Genomic DNA, 21,322 nt, shown 5'->3' with positions numbered 1-21,322 from the left:
TCATTCTTCAGATTTGAGAAATTTTCTGTTATTATTTCATTGAATAGATTGTTCATTCCTTTGGTTTGTTTCTCTAAGCCTTCCTCAATCCCAATAATTCTTAAATTTGGCCTTTTCATGATATCCCATAATTCTTGTAGATTCTGTTCATGATTTCTTACTATCTTTTCTGTTTGGCCAACTTTGCTTTCAAGGTTAAATAATTTGTCGTCAATGTCTGAGGTTCTGTCTTCCAGGTGTTCTATCCTATTGGTTATGCTTTCTATGGAGTTTTTAACTTGGTTTATTGTTTCCTTCATTTCAAGTATTTCAGTTTGTTTTTTTTTCAGTATCTCTAACTCTTTATTGAAATGATCTCTTGCTTCCCGTATTTGCTCTTTTAACTGTTGATTGGTGCGATCATTTAATGCCTGCATTTGCTCTTTCATCTCCTCCTTCAATGCCTGCATTTGCTCTTTCATCTCCTCATTAGCTTCCCTGATCGTTTTAATTACATACATTCTGAGCTCCCTTTCTGACATTTCTTCTGCTGTGCTGTCATTGGGTTTTATTGATGTAGTATCTAGGTTTGTTTGGGACATTTTCTTCCCTTGTTTTCTCATATTGGTCAGCTGTCAGTGGGACCCTGAGATATTGCAGTTTTCCGCTATTGGCTTATAGTGTCCCGGTAGATTTCCAGTGTATCACCTCCCAGCCTTCAGTAGCCTGATGTCTTGGAGGAATCTGATAAAGCAGCGCATCCGAAGAAAACTGACCCTAGCCCCCTACTGGTTCCACGGTTTGGAACTGGTTCTGTGCGGAAATGCTCTCACTGTGGGCCTGCACCGTGCAGCTGGTCGTGTGGGAGGAGCCCACTGCAGGAGTGTGGAAGGCTACCTTGGGAAGACTCTAGCTGCCCTGCCCGGCTCCGATAAGCCACCTCTATCTGGGCCTGCCACCCGGGCCGAGCTTTACCCAGTGGGCAAACTCACCTGTGGCTCTATTTCAGTCCGAGTCTCTCAATGCCTCCCCTTCTTAACTCCTGGGTTCTGGAGCGACTGGGGGTGCAGTCACCCTCTAGGCTGCCATCTTGGATCGCCCTGTGAAGAGAGCCTGCTACCGGAGTGGGCAGAGCTGCCTGAAGAGTTCTCTGGCTGCCCTGCCCTGATCCCAGAGTCTGCTTGCGGATCGAAGTTCTCCGTTGGTTCGGGGACTTGTGGCTGGTTCTATGTAGAAAACCTCTCACTGGGCGGTCTGGTCTGAGAAGCTAGCCTTGAAAGGCACCTCCCACCGCAGGGGTCCAGGCTACTTGGGGAGGTCTCTGGCTGCCCTATCCTGGTCCCTGAAGCTGCTTGTGTGCCGGAGTACGTTGCACTGCAGTGGCTCCGGGACTCGGAGCTTGTTCTGGTCAGAAAGGCTCTCACTAGCGGGCCAGTTCCGTTCCGAGAACCTGGAGAAGCTCATATAATAGCTTATTTGATAGATGATTTACCTTCTAAAAATTGAAATAATAATTTTTGAAATGAGATTTTTTATCTCCAAAGTTACTTTTCCTTTTCCCTTCTCTTTTCCTGCATTGGAAAGATCATTGTCTTGAAGTCAAAAAATACTGAGTTTAAAAACTCTCCGTACAACATAGTATGAGAGTGGTCTTAGGAGAGTCATTGGATTATTCTGAGTAGCAGTTTTTATCAATATAAAATGCAGATAACTGCTTGTAGTCACTTGCTTGATTCTAGGTAACAAATACTTCAATTACGCAAGAGTCTCAAACTTAACTGACAATAGGAAGTAGACTTTGGCCAGAATTTTCTGCTCCAGCATTTTCAGGAATTGCTGCAGGAATGCCTTACAGCCCCCAGGTCTGTGCAGGCTACAGCAGCTGAGGATCTTCTCTTTTTGAGCCTTATTATCAGCTTCTCCAAACTACGGCTGTACCTCCGATACCACTACTTCTATCATGTAGACTCCGACTTCTTCCATAATTCTTCCAAGTCCAACTGCTATGGTTTAAATTATGTTCCCCTTACTTCACAGGGTGAGGTCTTATCACCCAGTACCTCAAAAGTGACCTTATTTGGATACATGGTCTTTATTGAGTAATCAAGTTAAAGCAAGATTTGGTGGGTGCTAATCTAATGTGATTGGTATTCTTATAAAAAAGGGAAATTCGGACATAGATTCACATAGAAGGAAGGTGATGTGTAGAGAAAGGGAGTTGATGTCCACCTGTAAGCCAAGAAGAGAGGCAGAAAAGAAATCTTTCCCTCACAACCTTCCAGAAACCAAAACTACTGTCCTTGATTTTGGACTTCAGGCCTCCATACCTATGAGAAAAACATTTCTGTCATTTAAAGCACCCAATTTGTGGTACTTCATTATGGTAGCCCTAACAAACTAATACAAGTAAGAAAACTTCAATTTTTTTTTAACAAAGTTTACTGGAAGTGAGGTGAGAAAGCTGGGTACCCGCTATGACTGCTCCCCTAGTGTAGGCCCTTCTTGTCTTTCCCTGTCTGTTAATATTCGAAGCCTGCTATTGCCATGGCACCAGGCCTTCCCTCACCCAATGAACTCTCTTTACCATTCCCTCCTATTCTGCATCCAGAGTCCATCAACTCTTCCACAGGAAGAAGGAAACCCAGATTCCTTTCCACCCCTCTAAGGTCAACTTTCCAGGTGTGACAGGAATCTATAGCAGTAGATTTCAACACTCAATGAAAATTAAATTTTCATATCATACAGAATAGCTCAGACCCTCATCATCTCAAACTTAAACATCTCCATCCCACTGATTTTGTTTGCTAGTGTATTACTTTTCCCAAACAAATGAACCATTTGCATTAAAAGGTGAATTTAAATCATCATATATGTAGAAATAGAAACAGAAACAGTAGTTGGCAGTAGTACATCATTTTTTCCACTCAAATTCCAACAACCAAAGATTTTAAAAACTTGGTGACAGTTTCACTTACAGTATCTCATCACATCTATTCATAGCACAAAGTTTGGCAAATGGAAGGTACTAGATAAATGATGTCTTTTTTTTTTTCTTTGTTAAGATGACTGCCTAGTATCAAATGAGAAACATTATCTTCTCTGATTTCTCAGTCCCTTTCACTCCTTTCCCTCTGTCACCACGGTCCTTCTTCCTAGTGTCTGACCAGTAAATTTCCAATTATTCGTCAAGGTCCCCCTCTTGAATGACTACTTCTATGAAGATTTCTCCAAACATGTCGAGTTAAAAGAACCATTGTTTATCTTTATTTTCAAAACACTTTGTGCAAATTTACATCATAGCATCTATTATATTACATTTTCATTTCTTTCTCACATTCTCGTTTACCCTGTTAAGACGAAGTCCTTGAACAGAGGGTTATGTGCCTTATATTTTGGTTTCTGTAGCCCCTAGCACAGTTCACTGTATATAGTATTTGTTAAATTAGTACTATTGAGTTGAATTCTATAAAATGTTCACAGAAAGAGACTTTGTATTATGGTCTCCTTATCTAATCTTAAATATCACAAGCAGAATTCAATTTTTAATTCATTTCCTATGAGGATCCTGATGAGGCTGACCCTCCTTCCCATATGTTCAGCATAATGAAGTAAAGGAAATCAGTCATTTATTTGGAAACATCTTTCTAGAGAAGAAAAAATTAGATTTTTTTGAGATTCTCTTTTAATTCAAAGGACTGAAAATTTGCCAATTAATCACATGAACATCACATTTAAAATTATTAACTTTTCATTAATTAATTAGAAATTTTCTAATTTCTTAAAAGAATGATTTTCTCATATGTAAAATTCATTGACAATTTTAATCCATCAGAAATAAATTAGTTTCCTAAACATGAAACTAAGTTTCCTAAACATGAACATAAATTTAAGTTTCCTAAACATGAAAATCATGGGTTGAAAGTTAAGAAATACATTTTTCCAAAAATGAACAATTTCTTTACAAATTGAAAAATTCCTATTTTAAAATATGTATTCAGCATAGAAAAAATTAGAGGGGCTCAGTGATTATTTTGTGTGGACTGACAAATTTATATATTATCATTCAGTGCTGTGGTTCTTTTGTATCTGAATGGATACACACTGGTTATCAAATTGATGAGTGAAAATTTTGGTAAAATGGGAACAATTTAAGTGACTGTATTATTTTCCTAGTGCTACTGTAACAGAATAACAAAACAGACTAGGTGACTTAATCTAATAGTAATTCATTCTCTCTCAGTTCTGTTTTCAACGTCCAAAGCCGAGGTGTCACAAGCCCGCTGTCTCTCTGATACTACAGTGAACCCTTCCCTGTCCCTTTCCATCTTCTGGCTTGGCGCTCCTCTGTTCACAGATGCACCACCCCAGTCTTTACCGCTGTCATCATGGCCATCTGTTCTCACATGACATTCTCAGATTTCTCTCTTTCTCCTTCTCTCTCTCTCTCTCTCTCTCATACCAGGGATTGAACCTAGGGTTACTTAACCACAGAGCTACATCCCCAGTCCTTTTTATTTTATTTTTAAATTTTTTATTTTATTCTTTAAATTTTGAGACACAGCCTTGCTAAGTTACTTAGGGCCTTGCTAAGTTGTTGAGGCTGACTTTGAACTTGTGATCCTCCTGCCTCAGCCTCCTGAGCCACTGGAATTACAGGCATTTGCCACTGTGCCCACCTCATATTTTTTTAAGGACACTGGTCATACAGGATTAAGGACCCAACCTATTCCAGTATGACTTCAACCTAATTAATTTTTTCTATAAGGAACCTATTTTCAAATAAAGTCATATTATAATTGCAGCTGGGTTTTAGAGGTTCAAGCTATGAATTTAGGAGAAAGGGAGGGGGAACACAATTTAACCCATTATATCAGCTATACTAAATTTTATGTTATTGTAGAACAAAATGCCTTCTTAGAAAAATTTCATAAACACCAAAGATGGAAATATTAATTGTGCTCCTATATCAAAACTACAGCAGGAAGGAACATGTGACTGTTTAGATTTGATAATCCCTGAGAAACACTCCTCCTTCCCCTCTTTGAAATATAACTAGTTTAGAATCAAGGCCAATAAGACAGACTATAGTCTAAAAATACTAGAGTGATAGCTAGTTTTTATTGTCTATAATATTCTAGATATCTAATTTTAGACATTGTCCCCCAGTTGGATATTAGCTGAAATTATTCTATCACTTATTTGGATGTAATATGAGGTCTTATACATATTTTAGAGGTTAAAATTTCTTAATTTGAAGAGTCTAACACATACTTGCAATATGTTGGATTACTTTATGAAGAACATTCTGAGAATATGCTTTTATGATTATGTGTATGGGCAAAGGTGTTCATTTAATACATGAAAACCAGGTAAATAAGCAAGTAACTTTCATCTGTAGAGCACTTATAACTTTTTCAAGCATTTAGCATTTATATTTCAACATTAAATGCTGTGGTTCTATTTTCTGACTTGGTTATGCCTCGTATTTCACAGATAAGAAAACGGAGACACTTGAAAGTAGTAAGTTGGTTGCGTTCAGCCACTGTTGAGAGAGACAGGATTGACTCTCATGTCTTTGGCTCACAGCCTTACTACTTGAGTTGACTGTTTTTTAGAAAATTTATTTCCTGTTTGTAAGCACAGATTGATTGGGACTGTACTGTGGGCAAAATGTGGGACAGATGTAAGGGATAGATGTGCTCCCGAATTACAGGACCCTTACTACTTAGGTGGAGCAGGGCAAGATTTCCACTAGGAACTTACGAAGATTATAGCAGTATACAGTAAGTACTAAAATAATAGTATACACAGTGAGGCCTGGGATAGTCATAGGAGGAAGAGGGAGCACCAGAGATTGTGACTATAAACAAAGTTCTCTAGAAGAAGGACTTCAGAACTTCACTGTTAAAGAACCAAGAGGGATAAACTCCATTTACCATGGGGAATTCATGCAAATATCCAGGTCAGCTTAAAGATTAAGACAGTCTTAAAAAAGAAATATTTGTTAATTGCAATGTCTTTTACATGCTAATAACTTGTCTGAAATCCACATTCCCCCACCATCCCGTCCCCACCATACCCATTTTTTGGGATAACTTCTATTTTTCTTTATGATCAAGTTTGACTTTTAGACAGCATTTATGATCTCTCTATGCAAGATTCATAAACATCTTCCTTTCTCCCTGCTGGGAAAAGTTCTTTTAAGATCTCGTGTTTATTTCTTCATGGTCGATGGGCTAACACTGTTTTCTTGTTTTTCCATTGGCCTGTAAGCCTCTTGAGAATTTATGCATGTTTCTTCTTTGTGATCCCAGCACAAAGCATGAGTCTGAAAAATGGTAGTTTTTCAATCAGTGTTTGTTGCTTTAAACTGAGTAGTAGTGATGTTCTGAATGTGGCAAAGAGGGGCAGACTGAAATCCCAAACATCATTTAAGAAAGCACTGCAAAGATTCAGGCATTAAGTAATGAGTACTTAAAGGGAACAGCTTTACTTGGGGGAGTAACTGGCAAAACAGAAAAACATTAATGGAATGTGTGACTAGATATGGGCTGTGAAAGAATAGATTGGTTTGGGTTTCTAAGTTTGACTTGCTAGGAAAATGAAAGAGCTATGATTTCTCATTCCTTTGTAGCAGTCCTTAATTGGCTACCATGAATTTCTTGAGAGTCATTGAAATCAATAAAATTATTTACTAATTTATGCATGTAAGGTCAAATTTGTAGTTTCCCTGGGAAAGGCTTAACAGATGTCATTATATTTTCAAAGGTCTGGGTCTTTACACTTGTTAAGCACTACAGTTCTATTCAAAAGTAAATATATAAATAATAGGTGTAGTTTTTCCTGATAGGTACTTTTCTTTGAAAATGTTGAATGATGTGACTGGCATCTCACAGTTTCTTTTATCAACTGTTAAAACAAGATAATGGAATATAGAAAATATTGAAGACCCAAGAGTTTTGCTACTTTAACTTTAATCTCTTTATTTATCTAAGGATCTTCTTTTATTGTTAGGTGGAAGAATGATAAAATGCCTTGTAAGTTTGTGTTAAGGCACAATCTTTATATGTGTATAAAATTGTAGTATTCAATATTAACTCTATTATTTGCATTATTATTCTCATTCAGTTCTGCCATTTGGTGACACATAGTGATACCTACACATCTTTAATGCCTATATAGTAAATTTGATGGACATTGAGTTTTATATTCAGGTTATAGGTGAAGTGCACACAGTGAATGCCTGACCTGGGTTTACGAAGCTAATAAACGGTAGAGAAAAAATTGCAAGAGGATAGCTAAAAGTCAGAAAAGTGATACCGTGTGGGGAGAGCATGACAGGAGCCTAGACAGAGCAAGAGATGGTGAGCAGCAAAATCAAAGATCTGGAGCAGCTGTGCCAGGACTTTCCAAAGGACAGAACATTTACCCTAGGAAGTATCACATTTTGCTCTTCTGGAATTAAATTCCAGGTGGGGGACAGTCTTCTGTCTGTAAGTAGGTGAGTGAGAAGTATGCATGGGTGAGAAGAGGGGAACATGGGGAATACCAAATGGCTATACATGATGTGTAATGATTGCAAAATGCTTGGTGACCTACTGGACACTGATAAAAAAGGGAATAATAAGTATATGTTAAATGTTGTCTCATATGTGACAGGAAGTGTTTTTAATTCAGTGCATGAAACTCAAAGGATATTTTACCCCTACACCCACATATGCACCCATATAACAGACCAGGCCCAGAACTGTCAATGATTGTGTTTTATTTTACTTCTTCTTCTTCTTCTTCTTTTTTTTTTTTTTTTTTTGGCAGTAGGGATTGAACCCTGGGGCACTTAACTATGGAGCTACATCCCCAGTCCTTTTTCTGTATTTTTTTTAGAGACAGGGTCTTTCCTGAGTTGCTTAGTGCTTTGCTAATCTGCTGAGGCTGGTTTTGAACTCGAGATCCTCCTGCTTAGCCTCCTGATTTGCTGGGATTACAGGTGTGCATCACTCGCCTGGCTATATTTTCATTCTTCTGGATAAACCTAAGACCGGTTTGGTTGCAAATCACATCTCTAGCACCCCTCTTGACCTTGAGCCTGGAGAAAGTTGTTTCCCATGAGTTTTGAGGAGATTGAAGATATAATATATATTAAGTGCCTAACCCAGAGAAGTGCTTCTTCATACCTGGCTATTCATGGCTTTAATAATTATGGATAATTTGAAATCAACTGCAAATTATACCTTTATTAAATGGCCAAATGGATTTCTATTGCTATAGGTTTCTTTGGACTATATTAGGAGTAGGACTATTATTTAAATGACTTTCTCATGATAATTAGGTATTATTAGAAGTTATAATAAGTCTTGAGTTATTCTTGTCATTATCTTAAAATTGTTGGACTATTACACTAAAAGTAGCCAATTTGTAGGTTTATTAGAAAATATATTTTTCACCTTTTAGAAGTCCATACTCCGTTTAGTTTAAAGACTATGATAATAAAAATAGGGGGAAAAAAACCCTCAAAACCATCATGTTGCATTTTATCGTTTTTAGTAAAAAGTTACAAGGAAGAAATTGAAAATAGTTGGCATACAAGAAGCTATTTCCATTATAAGTAGATTTTAATATGCATGTTGCACCTGTTCCCTGTTAGCGTGGGTTCTGAATGAGTTAATGTCTCCCAAAAGTACACATTATTTTACCAGGAAATAATTTAGATCCAGTAAAGTTCTGCCACAGCATGTTCATTGTTTTGAAGAATTATAATTAAGAAGCTTGTTCAGTATTTGCCAATGAAAACAGTGATTAGACTGATTGCCCAAGCTAATTTCTAGCCCTAGAAGTGAGCTCACCTGTTAGATAAGAAGGATCTTTGAGTAATAGTGTCTGTAGTACCCTGGAGCTTAGCAGCAAAAGCCTGTCAGGCATAAGCAAAGATGCTTAGTCAGGAGTTACTGGGAATTTCACTGATGTAGAAATCATAGTTTCCTGTTTAGGAATGCTACATTTATCTTTTCCCTTATAAACAACATTTCCAATCTAGTTTTAAAATGCTTTCAGCATCTATGAAATAAAAAGTACCAGCCCGCCCCCTGCCACCCAACACACACTTTATGTGCAGGAGATTCAGCGATTGATGAGGTGGTGAGGTTCAGTGCCTGAGAGAATTTTTGAGATTCTCTGGTCACAGGCGAGGAGCAGAAGTGAGTCAAATATTAGAGTCCTAACTATTTCCTTGCACTGGAAGCATCGGGTAGTTGTCTTGCTCACCTCACCCCAACTTCCTGTAAGTTATCTTTCCTTTCCTTTGAAAGAAGCTTTGTTTCCTTTCAATCTCTCTCACCCTTTTACAGGGTCCACTGGGAAGATATTAGGTGTGTCCATCAACTGAAAAAGTTACATCAACTGTGACAGTGGTGGGATGGTTGACTGGTTAAAAATGCTCTCAGTACTTAAGGAGACAATAATCTTTTCTATGAACTGTGGACTCTTTTCCTGCACATGGTATCCTGGATGTATGCCAGGAGCCATCTTTGGTGGTGTGAAAAACTTGAGTACACAGAACTGCTGGAGGGAAAATTTATACTTCTTAGGAAGGAGCTAGCATTGCCCATTCAGCTAGAACTGTCGTGTTGGGTAATTGTTACTTCAAAAACTGGAGTATTCTATTTATCATTCCTACCAGCCATTTATCTAGGAGGCAAGTTATTAGCAATCTAGTGCTTATTGGTGGAACTGGGGAGAAGTGATGTGAAATGTGAGAAAATATAATTGGGAAAATGAAAACAAAAGATTTCACAGTGCAATCTCTTCCAAGTCATCTGTTTTATAAAAAAGCAGTTTGCTAGCAAATATGTACAGTGTTTCAAGATTTTTCATCTTTTTTTTTTTTTAACAGATTTAAAGTAGAACAAACACTAGACTTCAAAGAAGCTTTATATGCTTTGAACATAACTGAGATATTTAGTGGTGGCTGTGACCTTTCTGGAATAACAGGTAGTATGATGGATAATTTTTCTATTGTCATGTTAGTTTGTTTTCTTAGTACTGTATTAACTAACTGATCACTGATCGTAAAATTGAAAGAGCCTTCATTCCCAGCATACATATACATGGTGAATAAATGTCATGGGCATGCTGATCTGTCTGTAAACAAGCACCCTATTTTGCATCTGGGAAGTTTTCCTTAATGAAATTCAAAAAACTTTTCATAATGTTAGATAAGCATTCTAAACATACTTTCCATAAAATGATGTAGGTAAGTGTATTATGTGGGCTATTATTTCTGCTTTGTTTGTATTTCCTCATCTGAATAATGGTTACAACTTTGAGTCTCTCATCTCAGCAGAGCTAATAAAACTCTAATAAACTAATTTCCAAATGTTAATTCAGTAATATTAGAGCCCATGGAATAGACATCCTCAAGCTGCTGGATGAAGAACTCCATCAAGAAATTGTAATGCTGCAGCTGGCAGATTTAGCAACAGACTCCTTTGGACTGACAAGAATTGCACAGGGAACTTTCATGCTGAATTGCCCCTGGGGAATTGTGTGTGGTTAAGGAGATTGCTTACACTACAATGCCAGGATATTCTTTTAATTCTTCTGGGTTTGGTAGCACTCAGTGTTCAAAAAAACACAACAACAACGACAACATTAAAAGAGAAAAAAAAAATGAATTCAAAGGGTCAGTTCATCACAAGTTACCCTTTTTAAAATTCTGTCTTATGTTTTAGAAAATGGTCCTAATGACATAAGCTTATCAGTTTGGTTTTTGTATCATAGCATGCAATATTGTGGGACTGTTTTGTGTTTTTCTATCTAAATATCTGAACTTTGGAGAGGTATTCCTTAATCTATTCACTCATGAATATGTGGGTGGGGGAATGGAAGGAATGACCTTTCCTGGTGGAGAGGTGAATGGGGTTCACAGGAGACATAGATGTTCATTATCACCCTCACACACGATAAAGTCACTTGTTCTCAAGCGAAAGATAGATCTGACTTCTTTGACAGTTTCATCAGCACCAGGAATGAGACAGTCAACATTAAATACTACAACAGGGTGCCGTCTAAATGTGCCCTGGCACACAGCCACTTCGACAATCTATAATAAACCAAACCATTTTCAAGCACTTCTTCCTCTTAAGTTTCTTTTTGGCCTTAGGAAACTCACTCAATATACCTTAGACTTTCAAATAGCTACTCACTCTGCAAATTCCCAGCAATCTGTGACTTTTATAACATCTCCTTTTACGGGATGATTCAAGAAAATACCTCCAAAATTTTTCCTAAAAGGATTTGTGCAAGAGAATAACCCTGAGCTGAGAAGAATAAACTTTCAGCATTTTTCTGCTTTCTTCCTCCTAAGTTACCTATTTGAGTTGTTTTAACTACTCTGACTTTGTCTTATTGCCTGGAATAGAATAGCTCCAGCCAATGTTGACACTGCAGCTGATAGTAGCATAACTATCCTGCTATCCCTGTCCCTAGTGATCATTTGTGCCATGAACATTGTCTAAATGAAACTAATCTGGTCCAACATTAATGATATGGGACATATACATGACAGAGGAAAGAGATGCTACCTTATATGCATGCAGTGTGCAATTTTTGAATAAAATATAAAGTTACTTTGGAAACTTTAAGATTCATATTTGATTTCTCTGTTGTCAGTTCTTGTGCCAGCTCTAGTAAAATACTTAATCTTATTAAACCTCCATTTTCTAATTTAAGTGAAATAATATATCTTAATAACTTTTGGGGCAATAAATAAAAGCATGTAAATAAATCACCTTTTCATCTATACATAGTAAATGCTCAATTAATGTTTAAAAATCAAGTGAAAAGTGGTACCTTAATCTTCACTTTCATATTTTCTATCAAAGTTTTCTTGTCCTCAATTTAACAATGACATACTTGGGATTTTCATGGAGATTTAAGAGAACTAGCACAAAGACTTAGAAATCAGTGAGTTTGTGGAGTTTGTATTCTTGTTCTAACCCGTCATCTCTGCAGTGAGGTGGAATACAAAGCAGCTCAGTCTAAGTGGGAGCCAGTGGGCTGGTGCCAGAACTGAATGGGGTGAAATTCTCTATTCTTCCCCGACCTGCACTTTAGCTCTTGGTGTGGGTTCTGAGATCATTTACTCTGTGCTTTATTTATGAATCCTGTCTCATTCCAGGTGATACTGGAAGAAGGTGTTTAGTTTTTTATTGTTGGCAATCCATTCTCCTACATTTCAGTTGATCCATACTGACATTGTGGATTCCCCCTTTTCCTCCATGTTACAGGTTTCTAACATGAGGCATATTCACATCCTTTGGTTGACTTATTTGAGCAGTGTTTACTGTAAGCCACTCAGGTGCCAGGCAGTTTTCTAGAGCATGTGTCTATTGACACTCTGAGGAGCTTTGTGGGATTTACCTAGTCTTGCAAAGCAGACTTGACATGACTTATAATCTCATGCTTCTCTTCCCACTTCTCAAGGAGACTATCATTTCACATCCTTATACCGGATGTGCTTCACACATACATGAGTTTCACCAAGGGGAGAAGAGGGGCATTCCCTCTCAGTTCGAATCTATTCCAGAATAAAATGTTGTAAGACACTATCTTGCACTGAAAATTTTAACAGGTTTTAAAGCATAGCTCTGAAGTGATTTTGTAACAGATGACACAAAAGTTCTTCGGATTCTCATAGCCTCACTGTCTTGAAGGAAAGTAAATTTTGTTTTAAACTCAGATCAAAACTGAATATGGAATTTAAAAGGCAAGTTGGCTTTGAGGTTGAATACATAAGGTGGGATTAAATTCAAATCTGAAAAACTTCTTTCACTCTGTCTATAGATCCTGGTTAAGGGGGCAAAACCCTTTGTCCATTCAAGTATTCCACTTGGTGGGATACCTGGTTTGATTCTTATATCCTTCAATCTTTACCTCATCTATCAGGACAAAACCTAATCTTTCTGTGTATCTGTGTCCTGCCTATAAGAGCGAAACCCAGATCATTTTCATCTCTAGAAAATTGAACAGAAAGGAATTCATTATGTTTGATTTCTGTTCTTTGTTCATTTGAAAATAAAATTAATCTGGGACTTTCAGGATTGACTCTTGATTTTAACCCTTAAATATTTAATGTTTTCATCAGAGTCATCTGAGGTGTACGTTTCCCATGTCATGCAGAAAGTTTTCTTTGAGATAAATGAAGATGGCAGTGAGGCTGCAACATCAACTGGTAGGACAAATGGTTTTTCAGCAAACTGGGATGAAGGCGTGGGTGAGGGTGAAGGACGCTGGTCATTTTGCTGTGCTCTGATCTCTCTTTTCTGTGTATAACACTGCAGGAACAACAACAGAAAGACAATGCTTTTATAAGTTGTTCATACATCTGTTAAGTAACGGCCTAATGCAAAAGGGAAGGGATTTGATTAGGACTTGAGGCTCATCTACCGATATTTGTTCATTCGCAAATTGGATCACCTGCCAATTAGCAGATAGGACTGACGGAGCAAACCTTAGGGCTTACATACAAAATCATTATTATTTAAGAATGCTCAGTCTTAAGTAATTGTGTTTAATTTCATTACTTCATTACACAAAGTTTGTCCTCATTTTTCTAATTTGATTGTTGTTATTATATCCATGGAAGGGACTCTCAAACTTAGCTGAATATTAGAATCATCTGGGAACTTTTAAAAAAATCCTTTGCCCAGACTACACTTCAAAATAATTGAATCAGTATCTCTGTAGGTAAGATCCAGTCTGCAATATTTTCTTGTTTCCCTAAGTAATTCCAGTGTGCATCAAGGTTGAGAACTAGTGCTGCTTTGTGGCTTGGGTCTACCCTTCCTGCTACAGATGCAGTGCACAGGATAACAGCAATGGCATCACACAGGAGTCTGTTAGAGATGCAGTCTTAGATCTAACTCCAGACCTACTGAATCAGAATTTCTGAGTTTCCCAAATTCACCATGTAATTCTGTGTATATTCTAGGTTAAGAATCATTCCTCTATATTCCACTTCCTTGAATAAATGATATTTTGAATAATATCTATGCTGCATATAAGCAATACTGGAAAAAATTGGGGAAAACAAAGTCAATTAAAAATGGAAAAGGAACTGCGCATTGTGGCACACACTTTAATCTTAGCCACTATGAACACTGAGGATAGCAAGTTCAAGGCCAGCCTTGGCAGTTTAGTGAGCTCTGTCTCAAAAATAAATAAATAAATAAATAAATAAATAAATAAATAAATAAATAAATGGGTCTGAGACATAGCTTAGTGGCAGAGCACCCTTGGGTTCCTTCAATTCCTAGTACTGGAAAAAAATTATATCCACTTAGCAATTTCTTTGATTAAATTGTAATGCTGCTTAGGGTCAATGGATTTTGACATCTGGTTGGGACACATTGGAATTTCACTACCATTTTGTCATCTCTTAAAGGCTTTGCATTGCTGTGCTCAAGAAACTTAGATTATAGGGGATGAGCAATATCAATCCTTGGAGAAATCAAAAGAATGCATTTGGATGAGGTTGCTGGCTCATGTAGAATTCTCCAGCTGCTTTTATACAGAACTGGAAAAGTTCTTCTAGGTCATTGTTGGATCCTCTCATTATATTTGTGATGACAGAGGTCTGGCAATGGGAAGTGGTTTGCCTGGAGTCATACTATTAATTAACAACAGAGTTTGAACTAAAATCAGTTCTATTTTTTTTTTTTTTTTTTTTTTGCTACAAATTCAGAGCTATTTCTCCTACTTCCCACTGCCTCTCATTGTAAGTCTAGAATTCTCTAAGAGGATGCAGCAAGCATTCAGGGAAGACAATAAGAGGCAGAGGTGATCCTGTTGAATTACACCTCAGCATAGTTAGCCTGAGCATCCTGACTTTAGAAGAAGGTCTGCTTATAGGATACTCAGAAACAAAAGTCCAGACATGAATAAAAAACTGTCTTTACTTCTCTGATTCTTCTAATTCAAGTATAAGCCTATATTCTCTCGTAATACAGGCAGTATAGCCCTGATGTTCCAGATAGAAGAGTGCCATTGTTGTTATAACAGTAAGGTTATATTTGACCGTTTTCTGATTCTATTTATACATGCTAATTTTGTTTTTCTTTGGGTCAGAAAAAATTATGCAAAATTATTGCATTATTGGTAAAGAAAATAACTGAGTGTAGACATATTTACTCTAGAAGAAAAACCATCTAACCATTTAATTTTTCCCACCCAAAATATTGACAAATGCCATAATGGATCCACATGCTGAAATTATCATTGTAAATAATTTTTAAGGTAGCAAATCTCTGCTTCTAATCTCATAAAAGAAATCTCATGTACACTTACTACATAAATCCTAAAAGCTCTGAGCTCATGGAATAATTTTGGAAGAGCAAGCACAAAATAAATTTGAACACAGATGTGCTTACCACAAGCTTATAGTATAGAAATGAAGTGCAAACATATCTGGATCAAAATTAAAAACTGAAAACATTGTAAGAATAAATCGTATAATGTAAATAAAAAGTGAACCGAAAATTACTATTTAAAAGATGACATTTTCTAACTGCTTCCACCAAATTGAATCTAGTATCTGGCTTTCTTCTTCACTGAACATAAATGTGAATCTAGGATTATTCCATGAATGATCTAATATTTATTTTTCTGCACTTTGGTTTTGAAATTTATTGCAGATTCCTCTATATTTAGAAAATGTTTATTTTTTCCCACATGTTAACTCCTTAACCAAAATGACCTTTCTTGTCTATAAAAAGTGTTTTGGGTTTATTGTCTTTCCTGATATTTAGAAGTGAGTATCTAAATAACTGTCTCTATTTCATAGGCATAGATACCCCTGTGATCATGAGTCTGATTAAAAACCAATTTATAGCAAATCATCCATTTCTGTTCATTATGAAGAATAACCCAACAGGTAAGTTTTTGGAAAATTCTTGGGGGTACTACCTAAGTTAAGCTGCCAGTTGTCTTCTACGTATCTGAAATCATTTGCTCTTTCAATAGATGCTGTTAAGTATATATTATGTACCAAGCATTGTATTTTTAGGGAGGATAAGGGCCTAAAATAGGGCAATGGTAATCTTGGCTTCCACCCTAGTTATCACACGGCTAAAATGTAATGTAGCCAGTTTATACTCCTCTCTCCAAAGTTGACACCATGCTAGTAGGTAAGATATTTGCCTATTAATAACAAAGAAGGTCAGAGAAAAGATATATATTTTGCCTAAGATCATGTAACTAGAAAGTGGCAGAGTAGGAACTAAGGTTAACTCTGTTTCTATGATATCACAATGGAATGGAAATGGAGACTTAATGGAGTTGAGAGAATAAGTGAGGGATTGAATATAATTTTGAACCTCCAATCTGGGTAATTGGTGAAAGATGAGGTAGTTGATACAAAGAACATAAAAGATTCTGCAGTGGATTAGTTTGGCATTTAGAAAATGGTCTCTAGGCATGTATGGGACTCTTCAGCAGTCATAATGGCCATGTGAGAGTCATAAACCCCAGGAGAGCAGAAATTATATCTTAATCAGCTCAGTATTTGGCAAAATTTCTTGCAGAAAATATCAGTGTCCCTAGAAGTTGAGAATGTGTACTTGGGAGTCAAAAATTCCAGTTAAATTAACTAGTAGTGGTAAGACAAGTTGCTTATACTTTCTAAGCCACATTTTCTTTGTTATCTATTTGAACATAATATCAAAACTCATAGAGCAAAATACAAGGATACAAGAGGACCTGGGGATGTAGCTCAGTGGGAGTGTGCTTGCCTATCATGCAAAAGCCTGTGGGTTTGCTCTCTAACACCACAAAAACAACCAACCAACCAACAGAAAAGAATATGGGAAGACTGTAATACTATGCCTGGCACATACTAAATTTTCATAACAAATAAATCAATAAATTTCAGTAAATGAATGAATGAATAAATGAAGGAAGGAAATTGAGAAGGTTCTCTCCATAAACCATGGAAAAGAGACATAGTTAATCTCAGAATCTGAATCTGTTTGATTAAAAAGAGACAGTGATACTGGTCCATTCAGGGATATATCAATATCTCTTTCTAACTCCATGAAACTAGTGCTGAGTGATCCTTTTTGAAAGTTATATCTTGGAGATAATGGAACAGTTTTAGAATTGCTGAGATAGTATTAACACAACTCCAATTCCAGTGCTGGATGTCAGTGTTCAAATACATTCTGAGTATGTCATTTGATATATACATCTTTAACCTTTGGATAACTCTAATTTCTTACATTTACTTGGTAATTATTGAGTATAAAGAACAGATAGAAATGAAGCTGCATCAAAGCACAGGAAATAGTGACATTTAGAATAATTATGTTTGACTTTATTTTTCAAGTTGATGACTTATTATATTCTAAGGCCATGCAAAACAGCACTGAAAACTCACAACCCAAAATAATCCCCTTATTTATTTGTGGTAATGTTTAATGATCAAACCTTAATGACATTTTCCACTGTTTTATGATCGTTAGTGTAATGAAACATTCTAAACTAGTTATTCCTTTAAAGTATTATTTAAAATGAATGGCCATTCATGTATTAGGGGTTAAAATTGTTGTTATATAAAATGTAGAATAGGTTATTATATTAAAATAATATACATTTAGTGATTTATCTATTTTTCTTTCACAAATGAATGCAAGAAACCAGTGAGATTAATGAAAATGGTGATTCAGCATCACTACAGAGGACTATTAAAGGGCTTCATGCTTTACATAAAATGCATTCAGTTGACTATTTCTGAAGAACAAGGATAAATGACTTTAGGAGGCTTAGTGCAACCAATTTTTATCTAGATTTAAATTTTTCTTTTGGCCGAACAGCCTTCTTGTACAAACTCTATATATTATTTGGAGTTTCCTATCAGGCATCTTGTACATTGCAGTATATTTATTTAAAGCTCTAAATTAAACTTCTAGGAAAATGAAGAACTTTTTTTTTCTTTTACTAGGTTGTGGATGTAGGTTTGCTTTATAGACTTTGAGAAAATTGTGAAAGATGTTTTGTGAAATGTGCCATTTCTGAGAAAGCAGTAAATCGTGATTTTGGAATAGATCTCCACATGTAATAAAAATTATTGCATTAGAAACTCTTTCAGGCCTTTGGTCAAAGGGAGAATAGACTGTAGGGTATGGAATCTTTTATTCTGACCATTAATTTTGGTTATGCTATGTATGTCAATATTATGAGATAAAAGTTGCCCCCTTTTGACAGAGTTGTTGCATAAATATTTGGATTAAAATGTATAAATGCCTCCTATTTTAAAAAGAGGCATGGAAAAAAAAAAAAAGGAAAAGATAGTGATTTCTGCTTTGCTCTGCCTCCCAAGTCCATTGCTATTATGTCAAGAGACATTTCAGTAATCTCCCCAGTTTAGCAGTGACTAGATTGGTGACTCAGAAAAGATTCAATTCAAAACGTGGTTCTCATTGGTTAAAGAAATGAATGGATTGAGAAGGCTGGGACAAATGGCTTGTAGGCAATGCCCTGAACTTCTGAATGTTTAAATTTTTAAACTATGGCTTCAATTATGTGATCGGTATCTGTAAAAGTGACTTTAAATAATTCCCAAACAATTCTGAAAAGCACTTTATACCACAGCATAATGAAGATACCAGAGTCACTGCTGGTTCCTAGTGTGACTAAATGTATCATTCACTCTGGGAAAAGTGTATGTGTATCTTTATCTATCTGAAAAATAGGAGTATTTGCTTTCATTTTCTCACAATAATTTTAAGATTTTGAGGCCAGGCATTATTGAGCATAATTATTTATGAAAAGAAAACATCTTGGGAGATTATGTTTATTTCCACACTATTGGCCCTTTTATGAGTTAGTCTTTTTTTTTTTTTTTTTTTTTTTTGCGGTATTAGGGATTGAACCCAGGGCCTTGTGCTTACAAGGCAAGCACTCTACTAACTGAGCTATATACCCAGTCCCACAAGCTAGTCTTTTGACTGAAAAATGAAGAGTTAAATATGGCTCTCCCACTATAATTTCCAATACATTTGAATATAATTCTAATTAGCTTTCAAAGGATGCAAAACCTTTTTTATCCTTCTTGAAATTAATCTTTATTACATCTGACTGTAAGGAATTTATTTGACATTGACCCCTAACCACTTTCTTTACCCCATTTGAAAAAAAAAAAAAGAGTGAAAAGATTTGACACATCATTTATTTCTATTTTGCCCTCTAGTTTTTTGTTCCTTTTCACTTGCAAACACAGAATGGCTGGAAACAGGTGTTTGCATTTATGCTCTATACTCTATCATCTCTGTGAGGATTTGAAAGTAGTAGCGATATGAAAATATTGTCTTTAGCAGGAAAGTAAGCTTTGATTCAGAGCTGAAGGGGGAGAACTGGTGAGATGCACTTTTAACCCTGAGGCTTACATTATGTGCATGAGAGATGACTGCTGATGCCTACGATTTGAAACTCCACTGTGCTCATCACCATTTTATTATGCTATGTTTGCCTGACTGGGTCTCTATATTTAGAAAAGCACCTCTCTCACTTTATTTTTGCTTTCCTCTGTGAAAACTAGGGCTAATGCAATTTCCATGATGAGCTGTTGTGAAGTTAATTTTCTTCATAAATTGCCAGAAAATGATTAATAAAGATCTAGTTATGTATTTTAGACAAAGAAGAGGGTTCTAAGGCATTGCCTATAGAGGAAAAGACTGATTTCTTAAAATATTAAGAAAAACTAATTATTGTCATTTTCTTCAGAAATATCTAAAGTGTGTGTTTTTTTCTTTTCCTAGAATCAATTTTGTTTATGGGAAGGGTGACAAATCCTGACACCCAAAACATGAAGAGAAGAGACTTAGATTCATTGTAAATGAAAAGCACAGCCCCAGAATATAAGAGTGTTCCTGGAAAAAAGTTGATTTGCAAAATACCATCAATTTGAAAATATCTTCTTGGTATCATTTTTCTGTTTAAAACTATGCCTGTATAAACCTGTATTATTGTAGCTCTGTATTAATGAATAAGTGAAATCAGATGCATGTATGTTTCTGTTTTTCCATAGGTTTTATAAAGCCCACGTGAATCAAAAGCAGGGAGTTCGCATAAAATATAACTGTTCATGCTAGAACAATTCTAAAATTGCTTAAATATCAAAGTTTTGTGTTAGATACCAAATTCCCTATATTCCTAGAAGACTGGTCTGTCACACCCCCACACATGGCATTATCCAGCCCAAGGGGAGGTAAAGTCAAAAAAGACGGAGTGTGGTATATGCCTCTCTGGGATGTGGCTCAGGACACAGAGACCCAGTATCTATGACAGTTGACAAACTTTGGGTACTTTTAATCTTCACTTGTTCTTCCAGGTGTGGCATTTAATACTGCCCTGCTGCAGTACCTCTTGGAACATAGCATTTTTTTCCCTGATGATTTATTCTTTAAACATGGAAAGTGGAAATGCTAAGAACTTTTATAGAGCTTTCCTAGTTTCATTGACAAAAGTGGCAGCCAAATTAGTGTGATTCAGGAGGGTAACCTTCCATGATCCTACCATACTGAGCTAAGGAAGTGTTAGAGCCAAGTGCATACTATATAAAGATTAAAAGCAGAACCTTTCTTCTGAATATCCTGAAATATCTGCACATCAAAAATAATACTACATTCCCATATGACTTCATGAGACTTGCTTCAGTTTTTTTCCCCCATTTTCTTGCTAAAAGTGTAAAATGTTTTTTGTTTATAATGGTAATTTTTGGTGGGGAGCTTAATGATAATAGCTACCTCTGGTTGAGCCCTGATCATGTATCAGATACTTTAGGGACATTATGCTAAATGTACCCTAAATTCTATGAAATAATATTATCTCTCTCCTGGATGAAGAAACTGAGACTCAAAGAAGTTATATAAATTGGTCAAGGACACAAAATAAATTAAATAAATATGGTGGGTAGATTTGAACTCAATCTATCTCAGCTAGAAGACCCATTTAGGGAAGGAAGAAAAGAATATTTCCTTTACTCTTCATAATTCTTAATTGGGACCTCCTGTAGCCAATGAGAGATTAACAAAAGAAAAAACAGAGGTTTTTAACATGTATATTTAATAATGATGTGATGTGAAAGACACCCAGGGAAAAAAATGAAAAATCTTGAAGATAGAGTATACACAGCATCTTCCATAAAGAAAAATACATTCTTTTGGAACTGACAATACAAAAGAAAAAGACATTTGGTTTGTAGGGAAGGCAAATGTATGGTAGATAAAGGCTAGTTAGTAAAGTTTTTTTAAAAATAGATATCTGCGATACTGTCTCCAGTCTGATAAGTATC

The 21,322-nt window shown here is 36.1% G+C and overlaps 1 protein-coding gene across 1 annotated transcript in view; it reads left to right on the top strand.

Moving 5' to 3' along the window:
- The window catches only part of Serpini2 (serpin family I member 2), a 33,466-nt gene extending 13,602 nt beyond the window's left edge, over positions 1-19,864 (top strand). The window contains exons 5-8 of the mRNA XM_047565574.1: positions 9,869-9,966; positions 13,121-13,207; positions 15,818-15,907; positions 19,788-19,864. Of these exons, the coding sequence (XP_047421530.1) occupies positions 9,869-9,966; positions 13,121-13,207; positions 15,818-15,907; positions 19,788-19,864 (352 nt within the window). The remainder of the gene's footprint in view (positions 1-9,868; positions 9,967-13,120; positions 13,208-15,817; positions 15,908-19,787) is intronic.
- Positions 19,865-21,322: the final 1,458 nt, after the last annotated feature.

Source organism: Sciurus carolinensis, chromosome 9 (assembly GCF_902686445.1).
Source record: "Sciurus carolinensis chromosome 9, mSciCar1.2, whole genome shotgun sequence".
Classification (NCBI taxonomy): domain Eukaryota; kingdom Metazoa; phylum Chordata; class Mammalia; order Rodentia; family Sciuridae; genus Sciurus; species Sciurus carolinensis.
The sequence above is the reverse complement of the archived record's forward strand: the minus strand, read 5'-3'. Positions and strand labels throughout refer to the sequence as shown.